The sequence below is a fragment of the Microcaecilia unicolor genome, chromosome 2 (genome assembly GCF_901765095.1).
Source record: "Microcaecilia unicolor chromosome 2, aMicUni1.1, whole genome shotgun sequence".
NCBI classification, from domain to species: domain Eukaryota; kingdom Metazoa; phylum Chordata; class Amphibia; order Gymnophiona; family Siphonopidae; genus Microcaecilia; species Microcaecilia unicolor.
The window spans coordinates 253,167,283-253,194,078 of NC_044032.1; the positions used below are offsets into that span (position 1 = coordinate 253,167,283).

Sequence of the window (26,796 nt, forward strand, 5' to 3'; positions counted from 1 at the left end):
TAGTTCAATTGACATCACAACTGTGCTGAGGTGCTCAGAACAGACACCTCCATTTTTTTGAGGTGCAGATTGTCTCAAAGGTTATCCTGTACAACTTCCTCTCAAAAACAGAAGCCAAAACTGGAAAAAGGAATGGGTGGACCCTCCTGGAAGAGGATAGGGATGTACTGATAACTGTCATCCAGATCCTTGGAGTTTGTTCCAGCTGAACTCAACCTCTGACAAAGCCACTTGAGAGGATGAATAATTAAAGCTCCTGTATCTCTGTTTTCAGATTTGTGCACCTCAAGAAATCAGTGCCTTAGTGCCTTGACCTGACACATAGAGAGTAATTTTATAACGTCACCTACATGTGAAGGACAACTAGGCACCTATTTTATATAAAGGCACATACTGTAGGGGCCTATTTGTCTTTATAAAATACTAGGGACAAAGTGAAAGAAATTGCAGAAATGTATGTCTGCTCAGGAACAGGCAAAATTATATATGCACAAAATGGCAGCTCCAGCCATGCTCTAAAGAACTCCACCCTTGAGTACATCTTTAAGCAGGTTGCATAAAGTACACACCTTGTCATCACTACCCTAAAATATACAAAAAATCCATTAAAAAGTTACCCCCTTAGTGCCGATTCTCTGAGTCCACGTTTGACTTCATAGGAATCCATCAATGTTTCAAGTGGGGAAAAGCTGGAAGAATCCTTGCTTTCTCCTCTGGGCCCCTTGTGTAATCCTTCTCCAGGTGCACCTCTAAAGTTGGGGGAGGGCACTACTCAATACAGGGTTGATGGAAACCTGCAAACTCTGGGGTGGATTCCCCAGTGGAGGGAAGGACATTTAACTGCAAACAGTTCCAGTCTTTATAGGAAACCTTTTCAAAGTAAAACAAAGTGCAAATGTAATGTTCTTTGTTGCAAATTTCCAAAGTACAATTACAGACTGATTATGAGTTTCTGATCCTTGCTTTCTTACTCCTGGGACACCCTTGTTTCATTTCTGGACTTTAAATCAGGCTGATTGGTGATTTGTTTTAAGTTTTTTTTTTATTAGTTGTGTATATTTTGTAACTTCCCTGTCTAATTGACTGGTTCACTTTTATTGTAATCCACATAATCAGCAGAATATAAATGCAATTGCAATTGTGCTGGCTGGGTGGCAGTAAAGGGACAGAACTCAGCAGTCCTCATTCTCATCACAGGACCTAACTCACCTAGTAGCCACCTGATGACTATACAGACGGTCGCCTTCATTGGAGAATACTCTCGCAAGTCCAAAGTCTGCAATCTTCAGATGTCCTGTGGAGCTGATGAGAAGGTTGGCAGGTTTTAAGTCCTGGGGCACGAGAACAAGGCAGAGACAGAGAGAAAATTAAATAAAGAACAGGTTCAATGCAGAAAAAGAAGCATTAAAAACATGTTTAATAAATGTTTGTATCTTGTAGAATGAAATACTTCTGAAGTAAACAGCCAGACAGAAAAAGATTCAGTTTCAACAAACTTTACTAGCATAACCATCTATACATGTTTTACTGAAAAAAAGAAATTAAGAATCTGATTCAAAGACTTTCCTAGATAGAGGAGAAAAGCTTTAATAAATCAGATCCAAAAGTGGTAAACAGAAAGAATGCATAGTGCAGAAAATAAATTATTGTTTATTATTTTAATGTTCTAACATTGTCGCTTCTGCATAGACAGTGACACACAGTGTGTAGATTCTGTGTAGGAATCTACAGCAGTCTAGGTTATGCATTTCAACCTTTTGTTGTCTCTTTCTGGTGTCCTTCCTTTTCTTCTTTTCCATTTTTTATTTCTTTTCTTAAGCAGAAGATAATTTAAAACTTTCTCTTCCCTATTTTTCTCTCTTTCTCCTGCTTTTTTTTTACTCCCCCCCCCCCCCCCTTCCACCAATCTTCCTTCTTGTCTCCTCTTCCTATCTGTTCTCTTCACAATTTCTCCTATACCACTCTTACTGCCCCCTCCAATCCAGGGTCCTCACTTTCTCCGTTGCCTACTATTCCTGGCCCTCTCTCGCTCCACCTCACTCCCTTCTCTTCTGACTCCCTTCCTCCAGCTTGCTCTCTCGCCCACACTTTGTCCCTTTAAATTTGCCTCTTTCTCTTCTCAACCTTACTTCTATTTCACATGCACCCCTTTCTTGCTCCCCCTTTCACTACTCTACCCAACACACACTCTTGCTCTTTCCATTTCCTGCTCCCAAAATACTCTAAATCTTGTACCCCACTGCTTTTGATACCCCCTTCACATACACAATATCTTACTCTCTCCCCTCTGTACACCCCCCTGTTTTCACCTTCCCCTCACCCTCATGTAACACCATAAGATGTGTCATACTGGATCAGCCCAAAAGGTCCATTGAGCCCACTATTTTGCCTCCAACAATGGCTACACCAGGATACAAGTACCTATCAGGATATACCAAAAAGTAGTTCGAATTTTGGGTTTGGTTACAGTGCCAAAACTGGCCCCAAACCAGTTTCAGCTACAGCCATGGTTTTGGACAAAACCGTTTGGTGGAAGCCAAAAATGTGTGCTTTGTCCTGTTTCCCTCCCTCTCCCTCCCATCTGTAAAGGAGTTGCCTTCCCCCTATGCCCACCTGTAGGTGCCTCCCTCGGGCCTATCTTACAATCCTTGGCAGTCTAGGGTGTAGCAAGGGCAGGAGTGATCCCCAGTCACTCCTGCCCACACTGCTCAACTCTCAAAATGCATGTATACCAAGTCACATGCATTTGGCGTGTGACACACACAGAGGTGCTAAATGCATTGGGGGAGGGTGGAAGAAAGGAGAGAGGTGCTGTACAAGAGGTCAGGTAGGGAATAGAGAGATCCAATGAGGGGGTGGGGGGGACCTGTGGGAAAAGAAGAGAGAGAGTGGGGCTGGTCCTGCAAAAGAGAAACAGAACAGGAGTGAGGGGAGAGGAACACCTGCGGGGGGGTGGGGGGGGGCGGAAAGAGACAGAGAGAGAGCTGGCTAGGAGAGACAGGAGGGAAGGAACAGAGATGCTGGTGCATGGGTGGGGGGGGGCGGAATGGGGACACAGAGATGGGAGATACTCAACATGGCTGCAAGAGGGTGATGCTGGGTCAGATAGGTAGAGATGCAGACAGAAGATGGATGGATGGATGGTGGTCATGGACAAAAGAAGTGCCAACTGAACAAGGAGACTCTGGCAAGAAAGAAGAAAGCAGAAACCAGAGACTAGGACCAACACAATAAGAAAAATAAAATAACCAGACAACAAAGGTAGAAAAAATAATTTTATTTTATTTTTGATTGGAATATGTCCATTTTTGGAATGTGCATCTGCCAGAACTAGTTTTAAACATGACTGGGGTCCACGAGAAAAACCTCACTCATTGGCCTTCAAACTCCAGCATTGTGGTGGTAAATTTCCACCATTAGTGTCTCTGAAAATGGCTGCCATAACCACTTATAAGACTACCACAGCAGCCATTTTGAGAGGAGAGCTGACATGGGCAAGAGCGCCTGGGGATCACTCCTTCCCTGAATACATCACTAGGCAACAAGGGATTGTAAGGGGGAGGGGCACTAGTCTTTCCATTCTTTTTTTGTGTAATGCAATTGCAAATAATGCAGTTATGATCTCACATTGTAGCTTACATGGTAAACAGAGTGCTCCAAATAAATGCTTTTGATACAAACATTTAGCAGAAATTTAAGCCTGTAAATTTGGGATGATAAGTTTCTTAGGAATTAGCCTCTCCGTGGAAATAAGACATCAGCTGTCACTCCAAATGTTGCACAGTCACTCACTGTAAAAGCACTGTGGCTTTTAGTTTCAGTTTCCGTTAGATAAGGTCCTTGTGTGCGGAGACTATTTTGCTTGGAGGTAAAATGTAGTCTTTCATTATTACATTGATATATATATTCCAGCTTGGATACTATGAGTGATTTTAAAGAATTTCCAGGCTCTGTTGGATATGATGAAGATGCAGCGTTTTAACTTGTGAAGTGCAAAAGCTAGATTCTATGAGAAAGGAACCTGTAGTGATTGTTTCCACACTCAAGTACTGGTCAGTTTATAATGTTAGTATAGACATTACAATGAATGAAATTTATATATTAGAAAATAATTTAAATGTATTGCTCTTAATTGTAATTTTTGAAAGCATATAGTCCTCACATTCTGTAACATCAATGTGCTTTTTTTTTTATTCTGGTTTGTGCATCAGGCCGGTATAATGTTTGCAGTATAGACCAATGTCTGGACTCCTTAGGGTTACCATTTTGTGTCCTCTGAAAAAGAGGACACATGTCACGCCCCCTACCCCACCCCCGCCTCATGCCCAGCCCCACCATGCCCCCTTCGGGTCCTCGTTCCGCCCCTATTCCCCGCCCCCCATCACATAGTCCCCCCCCCCCCCCCCCGTCACATACCCCCCCCCCTCACTTACTATCTTGCCCTGGTGGTCTAGTAGTGTCTTCTCTTCGGGGCAGGAAAGAGCCCCCTCTTTCCTGCCCGGAGCACTGCCTGCCCTTGCCTGCTGCATCCTCCTCAGTCTGGCTGGAGATTCAAAATGGCCACCGAGAGTTGAAGCGGCCTCACGAGAGTTCAACTCTCGGCGGCCATTTTTAATCCCCAGCCAGACCGAGAAGGTTGATGGACAGGGGAGGCAGCGCTCCGGGCAGGAAAGAGGGGGCTCTTTCCTGCCCCGAAGACGTCACTAGACCACCAGGGAACATGGTAAGGAAGGGGAGGGGACGGGAGACCAGACCCACGGCGCCGATCGCCCGCCCACACGCCCACCGCACGCACGCGCCTGCCCGCACCCACGTTTGTCCAGAAATCCGGACAAACGTGGGCGCGGGCAAAATCCGCCGGATGCCCCGGACATGCCCTCAAAAAGAGGCCATGTCCGGGGAAATCCGGACGAATGGTAACCCTAGGACTCCTTTACACTATTTTAGTAAGAACCTATTTATTTATTTATTTGGATTTTGATCACACCTTTTCAGTAGTAGCTCAGTGCTACTTTCTCTTGTTAACTGTGCATAGTTTGGGTAAGCATAAAAAGCTGGTGTGACAGAACAATGTGTTTTAAACCTACAAAAAAACCGCCTTTCTTAAATCTTGAAGTGCATTTCTCTAGATTGGCCAGCAGGTGGTGCATGTTATGTTTTAAGCTGTTACAAAGAACTGACTTTTCCCTTCTTTAGTTAACACACATAAAGGAAATGCCTGTAGTGATGTAACCAACATTTTTTTAATGTCATTATTCTGGGCTCTGATTGGCCTGGAGTTTGAAATTACACAGCAGCTGCTGGCTGTAGCTTCAGTTTCAGCCCGGGAGAAGAGAGAGAGACAGAGAGAGAGAAAGCTCTTTGCTGAAGCCCTATAAAACAGTTATATGTGTATGTGATGACAGGTAAGCAGCTATATGTCGTGGATCTCCCCAGGTACTTTGTAGGAAGTAAACAAATGTTTACGTAGTGTTATAATTGATCCATATTTTAGTTACCTGTTATTGTTTGCTGACTGCACATTTTCTGTCCACTGTTCAAGTCCTGAGAATAAACACATTTGTTTATTCACCCTGCCTGTCTGGACTGGTAAAGAATCCTGGTGGTTTGTGTCTTGGGTCTGTGAGTGCTTTCTGGGAACTGTGGGAACACTGGGAGGGTGGCCCGAGTAACCTAGAAATCATTGGGATTAATTTGAGAGCGGGAGACTCGTCCAGAGGTGGCTGTGACCAGTCGGTGGGAGGAGGGTGCTAGTGTAGAGCACAAGCGGCAGGTGAAGGCAGACCTGAGTACTGTGCTGGAGATAGTCCCTCTAAGTGGCCGCGGGGTAACCCCAGGCAGGTGGCTAGGCGTTTCGTGACAGCTGGCAATCAAATTTATTTTTAACACATTCTCACAAAAGGTCGTGTCTCAGAGATATTTAACTACATCTGCACTGACTTGGGAACCTAAATGTGCAAGACTTGTTGAACGGTTCTCCTAGTTATCAGCCAATGATTGCAGTTCCTGAGATTGGAAAATAATAAAATCTCCTATGGGTTTAGCAGAGGGCTGCCAACTGCAAGTTTTAACAATCCCCAGTGGGCCTCATTGGTTCACATTCACACAAGCAAACTTTAGTTTTTGGTTTCAGCTGAAACCAGGTGATAAGTTTCAGCTGCAGTTTTGGGTTTGGCCAAAACTGAAAAAAGCAGTTTTGGTAGGCCTGTAAAATCCATTTCTTGTTGCTCACACTAACAAATAAGCTATAGCTTTCCGCAAGTCTACATTGGTTAATAGTGTCTTATGGACTTTTTCTCAAGGAACTTACTTAACTACTTTTAGAACCATACCAGAACCAAATTATGGTAACTGTTTTCGCTACACCTTCTAGCAACAAATTCCACAGCTTAACTGTGCATTGGGTGAAAAAATACTTTCTCCAATTTAAGTGTGCAACATATTAGTTTTGTGAAGAGACTCTTAGTATTATTTGAAAGGGTAACCAACCGCTTCCTATTTACTCATACCACCCCATTCATGGCTTTATAGGCCTCTATCATCTCTCCTCTCAGCTGTCTCTTTTTCAAGCCAAAAAGCCCTAAACTCTTGCTTTCTCCTGTGTCCATAACCCTTACTTGTTCTCTCTTCTTGCTGTCTCCCAACACAGCAGTCTCATGCACTTTCCTCCCTCCCCTTGCTCTCAGTATGACTCATTTCCGCTCTCTCTCTTGCTTTCTAATCTTTGACCCCATCCTTAGCCAATCTCTTCACCTTACTGCCCCCCAACACAATACTCTTACCCTTTCCCATCTCAGTCCTGCCTCCCCCCCCCCCCCACACATGACCTTCATACTCTTAATTCTCTCCATGTGTTCACATATATGCACAGACATACAATATTTCTTGCTCTCCTTTGTGTCCCCCAACTCTTGATTACATTCACTCTCTTACACACACAAAATCTCTCTGTGTCCCCAGCAACCCGGGTGTTTACCAACCAAGACCAACATTTGTTATACATCAACAAATGGGTTTCCTGAGTACTAATGACAAAGGCAAATTCCCCCTGTACCCTCAGAATCTTTGTGGAGACAAACAAAGCAGATCAATCAGTGATAGGGTTCAAAACTTTGTTTTCAGAGATTCGCCCGACACAGACTGTGTTTCGCCCACAAGGGCTGCGTCAGGGGCTTCTGCTTGACTGCTCAGCTGTTGTCAACAGCTGAGCAATCAAGCAGAAGCCCCTGACGCAGCCCTTGTGGGCGAAACACAGTCTGTGTCGGGCGAATCTCTGAAAACAAAGTTTTGAACCATATCACTGATTGATCTGCTTTGTTTGTCTCCACGTTGGATTTTGCAGATCGCTTGCCATCTTGTTTCTTAGGACCCTCAGAATCTTTTTCCTTATTTTAGCAAGAAAAATCAGGCCCTAAAATTGAATTTGTTTGAAATCTTCATCTGTTAAGACTCTTGTTACACATAAAAAATGTATATCCAGAATCAAACATTCACTCATTCCTGGCTTCAACAAGTGCTTGAAGGGGAGTATGATGATAGTATCTACCAGAATTGTCACTCCATTCCTAGGCACAATATTCACTGAGACTCAGAAGCGGGATAGTTCACTTCAATATCAAAACTTCTCTCTTCTTTCAGCCAAGAGCTCATTTCTGCCATTATCCATGGTAAGACAAAGCTGCAGGAGCACAAACTCCTACTGTTTGCAGTTAAACCACTAACAGGAAACGTAAAGCCGATCAAAGATTCTCAACTGGCTTAAGAGCAACATTTTGTGCTCTCAACTTCAAAAAACTAAAAGCTCTGTGCAGCCATGAGTGTCCCGTTCCTGAAGGAGATGTTGCACTACCAACTAATGTTCACCCTGTTACTCTCACCACCTTGAGAACTGCTATCCAACCAAAGGCCACTGGGCCTCATTTACCTAAATCAACGTAAGTGGTCAACTCAAAGACAAGAAGCATAGCCAGCCAGGCTTTATGTTGCTGATGTACAATCTGAGCAGATGTAGTCACTACATTGTTTTGCCCAGCTCAAAGGAATCTTATTTGGTACCATGATTGATTTTAAGATAAATTACATATTACTAACAGTAGTTCTGCAAGTTCATTTTTCAATTCTATCAGTACTCTGGGATGAACACCATCTGGTCCAAGCTATTTGCTACTCTTCAATTTGCGCCATTACATCTTCCAGGTTTATAGAGATTTCATTCAGTTTCTCTGACTCGTCAGCTTTGAATACCATTTCTGGCACCGGTATCTCTCCCAAATCTTCCTTGGTGAAAACCAAAACAAAGAATTGTTTTGGCCTTGTCTTCCCTGACTGCCCCTGTCATGAAACGCCTAACTACCCGCCTGGGGCTACCCCATTGCCATTTACAGAGTCTATCCCCAGCACAGTTCAGGTCCACCTGCACCTTGTGCTCTACACTAGCACCCTCTTCCCACCAACTGGGTCACAACCGCCTCTGGGCGAGTTTCCCACTCTCAAATTATCCACCGTGATTTCTGGGTTACTGGGGCCACACTCCCAGTGGTCCCACAGTTCCTAGAAAGCACCCACAGACCCAACATACAAAGCACCAGGATTTTTAGTCAGTCTAGACAAGCAGAGGCAATAAACTAAAAATGTTTATAGTCATGAAAAATTAGAACAATGAACAGAAAAAGTGCAATCAAAACAATAAAAGGTAACTGAAATATGGATCAATTATAACACATTTGTTTACTATCTAAATAGTATCTGGGGAGATCAGGAACATATGGCTGCTCACAGGTTATCAAATATAACTGTTTACAGGACCTCAGCAAAGAGATCCTTCTCTTTTTTCTCCCTGGCTAAGACTACAAAAAAACCAGTACATTCTAGATAAATTGAGCTCATGGGCCAATCAGAGCCCAGAACAACAGGTTTTCAAAAGTATACTGCATCTTACTTTCTATCTGTTTTTTTTTTCTCTTTAACACAAACAGTCATTTATCTGTAATAGCTTTAAAGTAAGGAAACACTACCTGCTGGCCAAACTAGATAAATACACTTCATAAAATATTCTTGTAATTCATATGCAGGAAAATTCACCACATTATCATAGCCTCTTTTACCCATCGATCATCTAGTGGTCCAGCTGATTCTTTTGCCAGCTTGTTGCTTCTAATATATCTAAAAATGTTTCTACTATGTGTTTTTGCCTCCAATGCAATCTTCTTTTCAATGTCTCTCTTTGCCTTCCTTATCAGTGCTTTGCATTGGACTTGCCATTTCTTATGCTTACTCCTCCAGTCGTCACTGACCCCTCCCACCCGCCAAAGCTGTGAAAGAAACAGTATGTACCGGTCCTCTATGACAGTTTCAGATGTTATTGCCAACTTTGAATAGTTTTATGTTATCTGCAAATGTAATCATCTCACTTGTTCCGATTTTCAGATCCGAGCTCTCTCTTCCCTCTCTCCCCACCATATCCCCGGTCTGACATCTCTCTCTTTCCCTTCCCCCTTGTGGTTTTGCATCTCTCTCCTTCACTTGCCCTTCTCTCCCCCCACAATGGTCTGTCAGCTCTTGGTGCAGCTCTGGAACTTGCCAATGTACTACTGACAAAGCTGTGATTGAAAATCTAAAGAAAAAAAATCAACTCTAAAGGTTTGTGGACCACTCAGGGGTTCAGTTAAAGAATGATTTAAAGGATTATCGGGGCATACCTTTGTAATTTCAACAGGCTCCTCTTAATCCTACTCAAAAAAATCTGTCATACAGCATACCACAGAGCTCTGCACTGTTTCCAGTACTATTTAATATATTTTTAAGGCCATTTGCTTCTGCCACTCAGAGCCTTGTGATTAGAGGATAATAAAATATCATTGGGATAAAAGTAATAGCTAAAGTATCAGCAGAAATGTTAGATCTTACTAGTTTTACACGTTTGCAAGGATGCCTAGATGAAATTTCCAAATAGCTCAAGGCCAATAGGCTAATGTTAAATCCCTCGAGGAGCACAGCATGCCAGATTACGCATTGATCAAATACTCCTGACGTAGTTCCAATTTTATTAGGTAATTGCGTAAAAGTATTGAATACATTTAAGTACTTAGGTATCCTAGTAGATTCCCAGCTTTCCTTTACAAAGCAGGTATGTAGTGTAATTCAGAAAGGCTTTTTTTGTGCTATGGCAGTTCAGATATGACGATAAGACTTTACATAACTTGGTGCATGTGCTATTGATCTTTCGTATAGATTACTGTAATGCAGTCTATGCTGGGACATCAGCTGCCAATTTAAACAGATTGAGATTTTACAAAATGCTGCTGTATGGTTCCTTGAAAAGGTATATGGACGTGATCACGTGACACTTTTACTTATTCATTATCATCTTCCTGTACAATACAGAATTTAGTTTAAATTGTTAATGACTGTGCATAATGCCTACTATGAGTAAATTCCATGTCTATGGCGATACCCTACATGCCTCGTAGATTGCTACCTTCCTTTTCTTCATGATCATCGGTTGGCAATTCCTTCACCATCATGCTTTTGCTGGGAGTTGACCCACAAGAACGCCTTTGTTTGGCTCCTAATCTTCGGAATGGACAGTTACGTGCTGAAGGATCCTCAAGAAAATTTAAAAACTACTACAAATCTACTTTTTTATTCAAGCTTTTGGACTCAGGTGACAGGGGTGGGGGGGTGGGGGGGAAAGAAATGTAGCAAGTGGATACCTACAGAATGTTTTTGCTGTTTGGATGTTGTACTGATTTACTGTGTTAGGAACTTTCCTATATGTTAGTGGAGTTCCTTCCTTTAAAGCAGATTATTATTGTAATTTTGTAAACCGCCATGACCTACATAGTCTGCTACTATAATAAATTTTAATAAACTATAAAACAGTCTTTAGAGCTAACCACCTATATCTATGTCAATGATATTCACTTATGCATTATTGATTTCTCTCTGCAAGATGCCATCTCAACACTGAATAAGAATCTTGCTACTATAGCTAACTGGCTAAATTCTCAGAAACTGATGATTAATCCTGATAAGTCAAAGACACTGATATTTTCACAGAAACTAGAATTTTTATTACAGGATCATACTTTAATAGCAGGCACGCAAGTCCAAGCTGTCCACTCTTTGCAGATACTACGCGCCTTCTGTCTCGCTGCACCCTACGCCTGGAATAAACTTCCTGAGCCCCTACGTCTTGCCCCATCCTTGGCCACCTTTAAATCTAGACTGAAAGCCCACCTCTTTAACATTGCTTTTGACTCGTAACCACTCGCCTCCACCTACCCTCCTCTCTTCCTTCCCGTACACATTAATTGATTTGATTTGCTTACTTTATTTTTGTCTATTAGATTGTAAGCTCTTTGAGCAGGGACTTTCTTCCTTCTATGTTTGTGCAGCACTGCGTACGCCTTGTAGCGCTATAGAAATGCTAAATAGTAGTAGTAGAGTTGTTATTAATGGTCCACTGGAATTTCAGCTTCATATGTCATCAATTGTCCAAAGGTATCTCTATAAAATGAAAAGGATTTGTTCTGTTCGATCTTTTTTTGATTCGTCAGCCTTTTGTACCTCACTTCATGCTCTTGTAGTAGGCCATCTAGATTACTGTAATGCCCTATTTTCAAGGCTTTCACTTGGCTGACATACGGAAATTGCAACTCATACAAAATACTGCTGTCAAGTTGATCTCAGAGGCTAAATGATGGATCAGGTTACTCCACTGCTTAAAGCAGAACTGCAGTTAAGGTAGAGGTCTATAAAATCCTTAATAGAGTAGAATAAGTAAATGCAAATCAATTTTTTACTATTTCAAAAAGTACGTAGACTATAGAACACTCCATGAGGTTATACAGTAGTACATTTAAAACAAATAGGAGAAAATATTTTTTCACTCAACTCTGGAACTCACTGCTGGCGCAAGTGGTAAAAGCAGTTAATGTAACTGGGTTTTAAAAAAGTTTGGACAAGTTCCTGGAGAAAAAGTCCATAAACCATTATTAGGATTGACCTGGAGAAAGCCACAGTTTATCCTTGGTGGTTGGTGGCATGCTACTCTTTGGGTTTCTGCCAGGTACTTGTGGCCTGGATTAGCCACTGTTGGAACACCATACTGGGTTAGATGGACCATTGGTCTGACCTAATAGGGCAGCTCTTTTTTCATCCCAAATTCCATCTTAAATTTCAACGCTTGTTTATAAAATTCATAACTCTGGTCACCCCCTATGTCTGTCATGTTTGCTTATATCATAGTCACATAATGGTTTCTTTGACATTTGGTCTGCAATTTTCAGAGTTACTGCACTTTAATTGTGGAACAACTTGCCAAACTATTTGCACCTTGCACTATCATTTGAGAAAAACTTAAATACAAATAAAAAAAAAATTCACTCTCTTTAACAACATGACAATGCATGCAAGATCTAGATCAGTACTCAACACAAGCAAATGAATGTACTTTACTCACAACTGGCTTCTTTCCTATCAAAGATTGTAGTTTCAATTTCATCACTCCTTTCCTTTTTATCTTTTATTCAATCTGTTTTTATATTGTGAACTGCACAGATGATAAATTCAATGATGTGGTATATCCAAAAAAATAATAATAAGTGAAGTGATTACTATGTGAAAGCATAATCCTTAGACTTGTACCGCCTCAGGAAAACACATCAAGATTTTGCCATCTTGCCCAGTATCAAAATGTGAATGTTATGCTCTTGGCAGATGGACTAGCAGCAAAGGAGAAATGTCCTAGTTCAGTTCTGTACCCACTGCTGGGGAAGGTCCTAGAAATGAACACTGTCTACAGAACCAGAGGTGTACTCTGGGTATTAATGATGGGTCCCAGGCTCTACTCCCACATAACAAAATTGGTTAAATGATACAATGTAATAGTAGTTACACTAGGGGGCTGAAACTCAACAGGGATTCCTTTAATGCCCAGAGGGCCATTACAGCTTTTTATCTGAGTATATTTATAGCCAAAAGCACAGACAATGTAGAAGAGAGACAGTGACAGCAAAGGAGAGCCAGAAAACCAGAAGCATATCAATGCTCACAAATACAATAAGCTTCACAATTTATTTCAGATCCTTACAATTCAGACAGAGGAACATATGCTAGTATTATATTTTAATTAAAGAGCATTCACACAGCATTTAAGAAGAGAATACAATTATAAGGCTGATGGATATAAAGAGACTCTCTAGGAGAAAGAGAAACAAACAGAATTACACTATATTGTGAATTTAACTAGCATTGCTTCCTTAAAAGAAATATTCTCTCAGCACCAATGACAGAGAACCGGTTTAGATTTTCTTTGCTGTTGCATGCTCCCCCTGCAGACTTACCCGGTGCATGATTGAGTTCTCATGGCAGAATGCCACACCCTTCAGCAGCATCTGCATGTATCCTTTGACCTGACACTCTGTCAGTGGCTGCTCTGAATTGCGCAGGACCTCTGAAAGGTCAGATAGCATGTACTCAAAGACCAGCACAAAGCCTGTGCCATGGGGGAACACCTCCTTCAGCTTTACCACCTGCAGGTAACACATAGGTAGGGTAAGTGCAGAATGCCATTAAGCTGGCAGCACAGACAACAGGTGATGTATAGGTAGGTGACAAAGAGGCCAGAGAGACTCACATACTGATTATCTTCTATCTCTTGAAGTGCTTTGATTTCTCGCAGGGCCTGATTAGGGATCCCATCTTCCAGTCTCCTCAAGGCTACTTTCTTGAGGGCTACAGTCTCCCCTGTCTATATAAGAATAACAAAAACCATGCAGTGAACTCTGAACTGAAGAAAGATGACCCACCATAATCACCCACATCAGCAAGGTCTTCCCTGCTTCTATAACTCCTCTAAGACCTATGACAATGTGATGTCTGAAAAGAACCACAAAGAGAAAGAGACTTAGGGGGCTCATTTTCAAAGCACTTTGACTTACAAAGTTCCATAGGTTACTATGAAACTTTGTAAGTCTAAGTGCTTTGAAAATATGCATTTTAGCCTGTTAAGTACTGTTATAAAGATGGATGCATGGTGGGGGGGGGGGGGGGGGGGGGGGGGGGGGGGGGGGGGGGAAGGAGTCCAGCACCATTCTTCAGAGTGGTTAAGTGGCATGCTACTGAAGTTGGGTTAAGCAACACTACATAGACGGGTGCAGAGAGATGGAAGGGGTTAAGTTCCATACTAGGGGTTTTGGGAAGGGGTAAATGCCATTCTGAAGATGAACAAAGAAGGGAACATTAAGCACTTTTATAGAATTATGAAGGAGTTAAGCACCACTAAGAAGACTGGGCAGAAGGGAGAATAGTCAAAGCACAGCTTCGGAGATAGCAGAGAAGTTAAGCGTCATACTAAGGGGAGAAAAGATAAGACAGTCTGAGCAGAGGCTCATGGTGGATACATTAAGAAGACACCACTTTGAAAAGTTGCATAGGGGTAACTTTACATAGCTTTTCCAACATGTAAAGCTTATTTTACAAACGGAAAAGGACCTTCACAAAATTGCACAACTGTGTGCATGCATAAGTATGTAGACAATGCTTTTACATGATCTATGGGTAGGTGTTCCTGTGGGTGTAGTTGTGATATACATATGGTGTAGTTGTGATATACATATGATTTTAAGTTTCCCCAGCAGGTTTAAATGTGCACAGTAGCAGTTGTGCGCTGTTGAGAGCCTGGACTTCTCAATCAGGCATCGTATAATAACAAGTTCCTAAAGTGTTGAATAACCGCAGGTCACAGGAGACAGGCTGCACAGATAAGAGGCTGATAGGAAGGCACAAGACAGAAGCTACGCATGATGGTTGCCTGATGAAAGCTGGATAACAAGAGAACAAAGGAAAGCAGGAACTGTGATTTTAATTTATTTAACTCAAAGTTAAAATTAAAAATAAAAAAAGGTAATTCTTAATCAGTCTCCCCAGATTCAATACATACATATCTATCTATATCTATCCGGAGTCTATTAACACCTCTCTGGTATCATGTAAGCCACATTAAGCCTGCAAATAGGTGAGAAAATGTGGGGTACAAATGTAACAAAGGTAAAATTATGTATAATCATACCTGATAATTTTCTTTCCATTAATCATAGCTGATCAATCCATAGACTGGTGGGTTGTGTCCATCTACCAGCAGGTGGAGATAGAGAGCAAACTTTTGCCTCCCTATATGTGGTCATGTGCTGCCGGAAACTCCTCAGTATGTCGATATCAAAGCTCCATCCGCAGGACTCAGCACTTAGAGAATTACACCCACGAAGGGACACTCTGCCCAGCTCACCACCGCCGAAACGGGGGAGGGGAATTAACCCAGCTCATCCCCACACAAGTGGGGGAGGGGAATCCGTCCAGCTCATCCCCGCGGAGCGGGGGAGGGACACCACACCCGCCGATGCGGGGGGATCTGGCTTATCCTGCAACCGCAACCGCGGGAGGAGCTGACTGACCCTAACACCGCCGAAGCAGGAGGGGTACAAAGCTGCCCTACAGCCGCACGAAGCGGGAGGGAGTGCCGGCAGAATTTATGTCTCAATCCAGCCCCGTAAAACGGAGGGGAGAGGAATGCAGCAGCTCACTGTAACACAAAGTCGTCTCAACTCTTGAAGAATCCAAGTGAAAGAAGAACTTGAACACGAAGTCCTCCTGAAGTAACTGAAGGCTAAACTTGAACCTAAAATTCAACCAGAATATAAACAGTACAGATATCTGGGAGGGGCTATGGATTGATCAGCTATGATTAATGGAAAGAAAATTATCAGGTATGATTATACATAATTTTACCTTCCATATCATCAAGCTGATCAATCCATAGACTGGTGGGATGTACCGAAGCAGTACTCACCCAGGGCGGGACATAGAAATCCCTGACCTCAACACTGAAGCTCCAAACCGGGCCTCCGCCCGTGCAGCCACAGTCAAACGGTAATGCTTGGAGAATGTATGAGCCGAAGCCCACGTTGCCGCCTTGCATAATCTCTTCCAAGGAGACGGATCCGGCCTCTGCATCGAGGCCGCCTGAGCTCTCGTGGAGTGAGCCTTCAGCTGGATAGGCGGCACCTTCCCCGCGGCCACATAAGCCGCTGCAATGGCTTCCTGGACCCATCTTGCCACTGTAGGCTTAGCAGCCTGCAGACCCTTACGAGGACCTGCAACAGGACAAACAGATGATCCGATTTCCGGAAATCATTGGTCACTTCCAAGTATCTGATGATGACTCGTCTCACATCCAGATATTCAAGAGCGGAGTACTCCTCTGGGTAGTCCTCCCTACGAAAGGAAGGGAGACAGAGCTGCTGATTCACATGGAAGCGAGAACCAATCTTGGGCAGGAAGGAAGGCACTGTGCGAATAGTCACTCCTGCCTCAGTGCACTGCAGAAAAGGCTCTCGACTTGAGAGCGCCTGGAGCTCGGAAACTCTTCTGTCTGAAGTGATAGCCACCAAAAAGACTGCTTTCAACGTCAGGTCTTTCAGAGATGCCCTCGACAAGGGTTCCAAAGGCGGCTTCTGCAATGCTCTTAGCACCAGGTTGAGATTCCACGCAGGCACCACTGAGTGCAGAGGAGGGCGCAGGTGATTAACTCCCTTGAGAAAGCGCACCACATCTGGCTGCGAAGCCAAGGAAGCACCCTTCAGGCGGCCCCTGAAGCAAGCCAGAGCCGCTACCTGGACTTTAAGGGAACTGAGCGACAGGCCTTTCTCCAGACCTTCTTGCAGGAACGCCAACACTGAAGAAATTGGAGCAGTGAAGGGAGAAAGTGAGCCTGCTTCACACCATGCTGCAAAGATACGCCAAACCCTGGCGTAAGCAGTAGAAGTAGAGCGCTTCCTCGCTCTCAGCATAGTGGCGATGACCTTGTCTGAGAAGCCCTTCTTCCTCAGACGCTGCCGCTCAATAGCCAGGCCGTAAGACCAAAGGGAGAGGGATCCTCCATCACCACGGGACCCTGATGTAACAGGCCCTGCTCCACTGACAGCCGCAGAGGATCGTCGACTGAGAGCCTGAACAAGTCCGCATACCAGGGACGTCTGGGCCAATCCGGACCCACCAGGATTACCCTGCCGGGATGCTTTGCCACCCGGTCGAAGCACCCTGCCCAACATGGGCCAGGGCGGGAACACATAGAGGAGCTCTTGTGTCGGCCACTGTTGGAGAAGAGCATCTACTCCCAGGGATCGAGGGTCCCGTCCTCTGCTGAAAAAGCGCGGCACTTGGCCATTGGCCGATGACGCCATCAGATCTAGGCTCGGCTGGCCCCAGCGCTTCGTGATGTCCAAGAACGCCTGAGCAGATAGTTGCCACTCTCCGGGCTCCAAGGTATGGCGACTGAGAAAGTCCGCCTTGACATTCATGACTCCGGCAATGTGGGCCGCTGAAAGCTGCTCCAGGTTCGCTTCCGCCCACTGGCAAAGACTCATAGCCTCCTTGGCTAGAGGGGCGCTCTGGTACCTCCCTGGCGGTTGATATAGGCCACAGCCGTGGCATTGTCCGACAGGACCCGTACAGGCTTCAACACGAGTACCGGGATGAACTCCAATAACACCAAGCGAATGGCTCTGAGTTCCAGGAGGTTGATAGACCACTTGCCTCTGCAGGAGACTAGAGCCCCTGCGCTGTCCTTCCCAAGCAGTGGGCTCCCCAGCCCATCAAATAGGCGTCTGTCGTGACGACAATCCACTCCGGGGTCACCAGAGGCAATCCTGCAGACAACTTGTCTGTCTGCGTCCACCAGCTCAGCGCCTTGCGCACTGCTGGGTCCACGGGAAGGCGCACAGCATAATCCTCCGACATCGGAGTCCAGCGCAGCAGCAGAGATAGCTGTAGTGGTCTCATATGAGCCCTGGCCCAGGGCACTACTTCCATCGTGGCCGTCATAGAGCCCAACAGCTGCACGTAGTCCCAAGCCCGAATAGGAGAGGCTACTAGGAACTAGTCCACCTGAGCCTGAAGCTTGACAATCCGATTGTCTGGCAGGAACACTCTGCCCACTTGGGTGTCGAATCGAACTCCCAGATACACCAGGGACTGAGTCGGGCGCAGCTGGCTCTTCTTCCAGTTGATGATCCATCCCAGGGAGCTCAAAAGAGCAACTACCCGGTCCATAGCTTTGCCGCACTCTGCATAAGAGGGGGCTCGGATCAACCAGTCGTCCAGATAAGGATGGACTTGTACTCCTTCCTTTAGCAGGAAGGCCGCTATGACCCCCATTACTTTGGAAAAGGTCCGCGGAGCAGTAGCCAACCCGAAAGGGAGGGCTCTGAACTGGAAGTGTTGTCTCAGGACTGTAAAACGCAGAAAGCGTTGGAGAGGAGGCCAGATGGGAATATGCAGGTACGCTTCCTTGATGTCCAAGGAAGCCAAGAACTCTCCTGCCTTCACTGCCGCTATAACAGAGCGGAGAGTCTCCATGCGAAAGTGCCTCACTTTCCAGGCCCGATTGACCCCTTTGAGGTCGAGGATAGGCCGGACAGAACCTCCTTTCTTTGGAACCACAAAGTAAATGGGAGTAACGTCCCTTGCCAATCTGATTTTTTGGCACCGGAACGACCGCACCCAGGCGGATCAGGTTGTCCAAGGTCTGCTGCACTACCACAGCTTGACCGGAGACTTGCAGGGAGAGAGTACAAACCCGTCTCTTAAGGGTTGGCAGAACTCTAGCTTGTAGCCGTCTCTGATGACTTCCCAGCACCCACGCGTCTGAAGTTATAGTGGTCCACTCGCCCAGAAACGAGGACAGCCGTCCTCCAATCTGCACTGGGGCGTGGACCAAGGCCCCGTCATTGGGTACGAGACCCTGGGGGAGGACCGGAGGGAGCACCTCCGGGACGGCGGTCTCTGCGAAAGGAATGCTGCTTGGGGGAGAAATTCCTCTTGAAGGAAGAGGGGGCAGAGGAACCCGACTTGCCCGGGCGGTATGGAGGTATCGGGACGAGTACTAACCCGAGCCCTGACCTCTGGTAATTTCTTGCCCTTAGACGTGCCGAGATCGGTCACGATTTTGTCCAGCTCGACCCCAAAGAGCAGCTTGCCTTTAAAAGGCAATCTAGCCAGGCGGGATTCAGAGGCGTGGTCAGCAGACCAATGTTTCAGCCAAAGCCACCGCCGCGCAGAGACTGTCTGAGCCATGCCTTTAGCTGAGGCTCTCCAGACATCATACAGCAAGTCTGCCAAATAGGCTAAGCCCGATTCCAGGGCCGGCCAATCAGCCCTCAAGGAATGATCCAAGGGGGAAGCCCGCTGCACCATAGTCCGGCACGCCCTGGCCACATAGGAGCCGCAAACTGAGGCCTGCAAACTTAAAGCAGCTGCCTCCAAGGACGACCTTAAGGCCGCCTCCAATCTTCTGTCTTGGGCGTCCTTTAGGGCCGTGCCACCTTCCACCGGCAACGCCGTTTCTTAGTCACCGCAGTGATTAAAGAATCCACGGTAGGCCACAGATAGGCCTCACGTTCACTCACAGCCAAAGGATAGAGGCGGGACATAGCCCTAGCCACTTTAAGGCTCGTTTCCGGGACATCCCATTGAGCCGCAATTAAGGTGTGCATGGCATCATGCACGTGGAAGGTTCTAGGCGGGCGCTTCGTCCCCAGCATAATGGCAGAGCCAACAGGGGCTGAGGGAGAGACGTCCTCCGGAGAGGAAATCTTCAAAGTGTCCATGGCCTGTAACAACAGGTTGGGCAAATCCTCTGGGCTAAAAAGCCGCGCTGCAGAGGGGTCATCCGCTCCATCCGAGCGGGGATCTATCTCCTCCAAGGAATCCGCAAAGGATCGTTGGGAGACCTCAGACACGCTGCCCTCATCTACATCGGAGGAGACAAAAGTCCTCCAAGGCCTGGAAATCAACCCGAGGGCGTTTACCTCTGGGAACTCAACCTCTTTATCAGAAGAGGGAGCAGGGGCAGCGTTTTGCATGAGGAAAGCCTGATGCAGCAGCAAAACAAACTCGGGGGAGAAACCCCCCAGACTGTGCACTTCCGCAGCCTGGGCAACAGCCCTAGACGCACTCTCAACCGGCGCTCGCAATAGCGGGGGAGAGACATGCTGCGCATCCAAATGGTGTCCGGCGCGAAACTCCGTGAAGGAGCCACGCGGGAAGAACGGCGCTTAACTTTAGCCGCTTTTGGTGCCGTCGCCCAAATTAAGGGCGTTCATGGCATTAATGTCTCCAACCTCAAGGGCGGCCCCGAAGAAGCCGTCCGAGCCGCGTGGGCCGGCCAAGATGGCGGAGGCGAGGAGCGGGGGATGGGCGTTTATGGCGGGAAAAAACCGCCACGCCGGAGGAACGACCGGGACATTCATCGGTCACTAAACTATCACCCATCAAGGGCGAATCAGGTTGTAAAACCCCCGCATCCCCTCTAGAAGCGCTCCAGCGATCCGGGGAGCGACCCTTTGCGCCCTCGCCCTCCGACGCCATTGCACGAGGAGAAGAATCGGGGAACCCCCTGCCCGCTATAAAAAGGTAAATTACCTGCTTGCCGCTCCGAGCTGTAACGAACTGGTGTCCCAGTGAGTAGCTGCAATGAACGTTTAAAGAAACGTCGAATTAAACGCCTTTAAAGACGTTTAAAAATATATATTTTTTTTTTTTTTTTTTTTAAACGGAGCCAGCGGGAGGGGGGGAGAAAAGGAGGGACCTGGCACCACCAGGTTTGGCACTTGCTCAAAAGAGCCCTCAACCCCAGGCCTCAACAAAACCTAAGGATTAGGCTTGGAGGCCTAGCCAGAGCTGCTGCTGTGTGTGACCACCACCTGCTGAGATAGAGAACATACTGAGGAGTTTCCGGCAGCACATGACCACATATAGGGAGGCAAAAGTTTGCTCTCTATCTCCACCTGCTGGTAGATGGACACAACCCACCAGTCTATGGATTGATCAGCTTGATGATATGGAATCTCTCTCTCGAGTCGCTGGGCCCTTTAGCTGAGCTGTGTGCTGTACTCCACTGCTAAAGAGCACACGGCAATCCACAAGGTCAGACCATTATACTTTATTGTAATCCCTTGGTGTCAACTGCTCTCCAAAGGTAGTTCCCACCACAGCATTTCTCAAGAAATACAGCAGTTCAACAGCATATTCAAAACAAAAAACAACAAAAGGTTCCAAAATCTCAGCAGTTCATATAAAGCAGTTATGCAAAGCAATTCTTCAAACAAAGTAGCTAAAAAAGTGTTCAAACTCCCAGCAGTTCATGTATAGCAGTTATGCAAAGTAATTCTCCAAACACAGTAGATCAAAAAGGGTTCAAACTCCCCAGCACCTCATGTAAGCAGTTATGCAAAACAATTCCCCAAACACAGCAGTTCCAAAAGGGTTCAAACTCCCAGCAGTTCATGTACAGCAGTTATGCCCAAAACCACCACTCCTCCTCTCTCCCTTTCAAAAGAAATCAACCTAGGGAGAGTGGCAAGGGTCCCTCTCCATCCAGGCCAACATTATACCCTGACCACCACCCGCATAACCCTTCCATGGTTTACCTGTTCTCTCAGCTCCCCTCATGGGATAGACACCTTTTCCCTTCTTCTACCAGGCTCTCCTCCCAAGCAGCCCTCTGCTGTTTCACCGCCTTTCCTTCCACTTTAGTCAGAGCAGCAATCTCCATCGGCTCCTCTTGCTCTAGTTCCTCCCCCTTTTCTTCCACTTGCCAGTCCATAGGTTCCGCCCCACACCCCATTGCTCAGCTGCTCTTCATTTGCTTGACTGGGGAGGTTCAGAACTCCTTCCCTCATCCTGGCTCTCTGGGACAAGTTTTTCCAACTCCCTTCTATTGCTCTTCTCCTGACCTCCTCTGGGGGCTGTTAGGGATTGAAGTCCCTGTTTCTACCATGGGACCTACTCAGGAGCTGCTGCACTTATGCGGAGTCTTTCCTGCAGAGGAGCAGTCTTAAACCATGCATATAAGCGAATCTTGCACTTATCAGTGGTGCAGTAAACCGAAGTTTGTCCCCATAGAAATTGATGGGGCCAAAAACGAGACTGAAGTATGGCATGCAGTTAAACAGAGCATGCGCTTATCCGACGTGTACTGTGGAGGAGTGGCCTAGTGGTTAGGGTGGTGGACTTTGGTCCTAGGGAACTGAGTTCAATTCCCTGCACAGGCAGCTCCTTGTGACTCTGGGCAAGTCACTTAACCCTCCATTGCCCGCCGCATTGAGCCTGCCATGAGTGGGAAAGTGCGGGGTACAAATGTAAATTTAAAAAAAAAATGTATCATGCATATTCATTAGGGATATCCTGAAACCCTGACCTGTTGGCTGTCTTTGAGGGCTGGAAGTGGGAACCACTGACATATACATATATAGCACATAAAAGTTGTCAGACAGGGACAAACTAAAGGTCCATCAAGCCCAGTATCCTGTTTCCAACAGCAGTCAATCCAGGTCACAAGTACCTAGTAGGATCCCAAAAGAGTAAAATCGATTCCATGCTGCTTATCCTGCTTTTATCACATTCTCTGGCAAAGAATTCCAAAGCTTAATTGCATGTTGAGTGAAGAAATATTTTATCCAATTTGTTTTAAATGTACTACTTAGTAGTTTCACACTCCTACTTAACAAGATCTTCTTGCTTTGGCTTACTGATGAATTAAAGCATACTGCATCAGGAACAGCTGAACCACCTCTGCTCACACCCTGTGTGGGGGAGCACAAGTAAGTCCATAGCTGTCAGCTGCTCCTTCCGAAGCTAGGGGAAGGGGCTGAACAGCAGAAGGAAGGGACAGTATTCATTCTATGTCCTTGTTAGAACAAGCACAGTTTTTACTGCAGGATGACAATTTCTGAAGATCAGGTTATGATAAGGTCATGGTATAAGATCCTAGGTTTGATTAGGGGGAGGGATATAAACTCAGGAGCAACATCAGAAAACATTTTTTTCTTAGAAAGGATAGAGGAAATATGGAGTGACCTCCCACTAGAAGTAGTGGAAACAAAAACAGTAGCAGATTTCAAGAAAAGCCTGGAAGGAATCTATGAAGAATGATGAGAAACGCCAGAGATCAATTAGACACCAACTATATGGTCTTGCCATCAGGGCAGGATTAATGTACAGGCAAACTAGGCATATGCCTAGTGCCCAAAGTCAAGAAGCAGTAATGGGGATATCTGGGGCCAGGGTAAGATTCCCAAAAAGCAGGAAGATCAGTGACCAGCAGAGCTTTAAATCTCATTAATCTGCCTATCATCTGCATTCCAAGCAGTAGAGATGCACTACTTTCCCCTTCCCCTCTCCTGAACCCCTCCATATGACTGGTCCCTCTTCAGGGCCCCTGAATCCACATCTTTCATCTTGCCTGATTCTAGCCCCTTCCTTACCCTTGAATAGGCCTCTGTTTACTCCCCCCTCCTCCCCAAGCTTATTTCTTCAAAGTAGATTTGGGAAGCTGTAATGGTTGGCCCCGAGTATGGCAGCAGGTTGTGAATGTGTGCAAGGATTAAATCAATGAACACAAGATACACAGACACCCTTCCTACTTCTGGATTACAGGTGAGAGCCTGGGCCTATGAGCATATACTCGCTCTATGCCTGTGCCCACTTGTAACTTGCTGCTACTGTGCTACTTAGTTCCAGCCTCTGCAGCTTCCTACAAGCCACTTCAGGAGAGGTGATCTGGAAAGATGCAGCCTTGGTGAAGGAGAGACAGAGCATGAATGGAGATCTTAAGTGGGAAGGGGTATAGAAAGTACAAATGGAGGACCACACATTTATATTTGCCTAGGGCCCAATATATTATTAACATAGTAACATAGCAGAAAAAGACCTGCATGGTCCATCCAGTCTGCCCAACAAGATAAACTCATATGTGCTACTTTTTGTGTATACCTTACCTTGATTTGTATCTGTCATTTTCTGGGCACAGACCATATAAGTCTGCCCAGCACTATCCCCGCCTCCCAACCACCAGCCCCGCCTCCCACCACCGGTTCTGCCACCCAATCTCAGCTAAGCTTCTGAGGATCCATTCCCTCAGAACAGGATTCCTTTATGTTTATCCCATGCATGTTTGAATTCCGTTACCGTTTTCCTCTCAACCACTTCCCGTGGGAGAGCATTCCAAGCATCCACCACTCTCTCCGTGAAAAAATACTTCCTGACATTTTTCTTGAGTCTGACCCCCTTCAATCTCATATCATGCCCTCTAGTTCTACCGCCTTCCCATCTCCGGAAAAGGTTTGTTTGCGGGTTAATACCTTTCAGATATTTGAACGTCTGTATCATATCACCCCTGTTTCTCCCAGCTTTGTTTACAGTCCATATCTGCTGCCATATTCTGTCTTGAGGAAAAAGGCTAAATATATACCATAGACTCTATATAAGGTTCTCAAGGATTAGAGCCTAGGTGGGGGGGGGGGGGGGGATTTCTCTTACATATTACTGTACACTGTAGACCTAATTAGATTCACTTATATCGCAATATCCAAGTTGTAAGGGGTCTACAATGTATTTGCTGATAGATTAAGCATAGGCAATTTAACACGAGTCCCCAGGTTCAATGCACCCCAAAACTATGAAAGTTAGAAAAAAGCAGGATGGGATGAGGGTCAACAATTCTATACATGTTGTTTCTTATATGCTTTCTATAAGCACTTGCAAAAACATTGTGAAATGAGCCTTAGGTCTGATCTAGTGGTCAGTAGATAAAGCTGTTGAAAAAAAAAGAAAAAAAAAGCCCTAGCCAACACACAGGTCACAGTCACCTCAATATGCTTTGCCTTGAAGACAATTCCATGTGCTCCTTCACCAATCTGGCCCAAGATACTGTACTGGTCCATGAAGGATGAACCATCAGACACAGGTGATGCTGCCAGTCCACTAAGAGTATGGAAAGAACAACCACATGTTATTCATTACCCCACACTAGGGAAAAAAAAGAAAGGTTCTTCCTGTCACAATCCACTGATCCCATTCAGCCTTCTGATACAAGTTAACTTATCAGTGACAGGACTTGTATCCTTTTATCACTCTCTTGAGACAGTCCCTTGAAACCTTGCATGGTTTCGCTGCATGAACTCCGGTATCAGTTTTAACCCCAGCTACTCTGCAAACCTAAACTCCCTCCCTCCTGTTTATGACAGGATTACAGCTGAGAGCGTTATTTTAAGTGCTAAACAGATGGAGGAGAAATGGCTGGCGTCATCTAAACAGATTTAAAAGGGGCAGAAGCAAAACCTTAGCGAGGATTCCAGTTAACTCCATCACTGCACACGCATTTACCTGCACTCACACGCCGAGCACCCCCTTCGCACTCATTCAAGGACCAAGAAGCCTCTCCCTCCCGCCGTCCAGCATCTCCTTTTCAATCTCAGAACCCCTGCGCCCACGTCCCTATCAACAATTTGAGCTCACCAGGCGGCAGCAATTCAGTCTGGTTGCCTAACAACGGTGGCCACGCTTTCCTCCTTGAGTCTCGACCCCTCTGATGCGACTTCCTGTTTTCCCGTCAGAGAGGGTGGGAAGTCGAAGAAGGGCGCCGGACCCGCTGGGAAATCCCCAGCTGATTTAACGACAGAACACGGCATGAGTCTATCTGGACCATTGTGTGGGCTGAAGTCAGTGGGCGGAGCTTGCCGTCTTATTGGTCACAGCGAAACGTTCGCAGCCGCGACTGAAAACTATAGCAAACTTGTGCGGTTTCTATTGTTTTATTAAACGTCCTTGGTTTTGCATTCTTTATGTTAGGAGTGGGTGGGGGTGCTTGGGGAGTTTGCGAGGGGTCTGTGAAGGGGGGGGGGGGAGGGTTATATTCAAAATGTATTTGTTAGTGCTCGGTGCTCCTACTGCGCTTGTGTTATTTGCAATGTTGTGCGGCTTTCACCTTTATATTTGCTTATGATGACAATAAAGATATTTCTGTATAAAACCAATTCAAACGCATATGTGTTGTCTTTTTTTTATTTGACAGCTTTTTAATTTATTTGAAAGCTTACCATTTGTACATATATACCATGAAATAAAATTGGAAATCACTGTGGGGCTCTTTTTCTAAGCTGTGGTAAAGTTAACGAGCGGGTAGCAGGTGCCAGATCGACACTACCGCCCAGGTAGCATGGGCACCCAGCAGTAATTTTGAAGTTGGTGCAAGTTGTTTCCCGTGGCAGAAAATATTCTTCTATTATCTACCATTGGGGGGGGGGGGGGGGGGGGGGGGGGGGGGGGGGGGGGGGGGGGGGGGGGGAGAGGGTTCCCAGTGGTAATCAGCACTGCGGCCACGTTAGTGGTAGTGGTGCCGATTTTGCACGTGCTACCCGCAAGGTTGCCCTAGAGCGTGGCTTAGTAAAAGGGCCCCTAAATGGGCTATAAGCCCCTAATGCAGTTCATTGGTTTCCTTATATTTTTTTTCTTGTGATGACTAATACTGTGCCAAAACTGAAAACTCTTATCTTTTTTTTCTTGTGAGTAATAGAAGGTGCTCAATGTGAACACTATTCGCCCTAAAAGGTTGTTTTTTGGCTGTATATGAGGAATTGTGATATTGCTTAACTAAGTGTGTGTTTTTGTTCCTAGTCATGCATCCAAAGGCCACATAATCCTTTGAAGAAAGTCAGTTAATTGTTTAACTTATTAGTGGAACATAATGTGGTAATACTAGAGCCCAGCTAAGGAACAGGTTATTTTGAGTTAATCTTCACTGGACCAAACATTCTTTCCTTGTGCCATCACCATCCAGTTGGATAGAAAGTGCCTTCAAAGGTGGAGGATAAATGTTGTGGGGTTTTTTTTTTTTAATGGGCAGTGGCAGCATTGCCATATGGCAGCTGCTAGTATGGCTTAATAAACAAGGGGGTA

The 26,796-nt window shown here is 45.6% G+C and overlaps 1 protein-coding gene across 2 annotated transcripts in view; it reads right to left on the reverse strand.

Moving 5' to 3' along the window:
- Positions 1-25,441, reverse strand: part of CDK20 (cyclin dependent kinase 20) — a 53,575-nt gene extending 28,134 nt beyond the window's left edge. The window contains exons 1-5 of one of the 2 annotated variants that reach the window (XM_030192396.1): positions 25,357-25,441; positions 24,708-24,822; positions 13,640-13,753; positions 13,347-13,535; positions 1,210-1,331 (exon numbers count right to left, since the gene is read on the reverse strand). In XM_030192396.1, coding sequence (XP_030048256.1) covers positions 1,210-1,331; positions 13,347-13,535; positions 13,640-13,753; positions 24,708-24,782 — 500 coding nt within the window. In that variant the 5' untranslated portion in view covers positions 24,783-24,822; positions 25,357-25,441. The other variant, XM_030192397.1, reaches the window with a different exon arrangement.
- Positions 25,442-26,796: the final 1,355 nt, after the last annotated feature.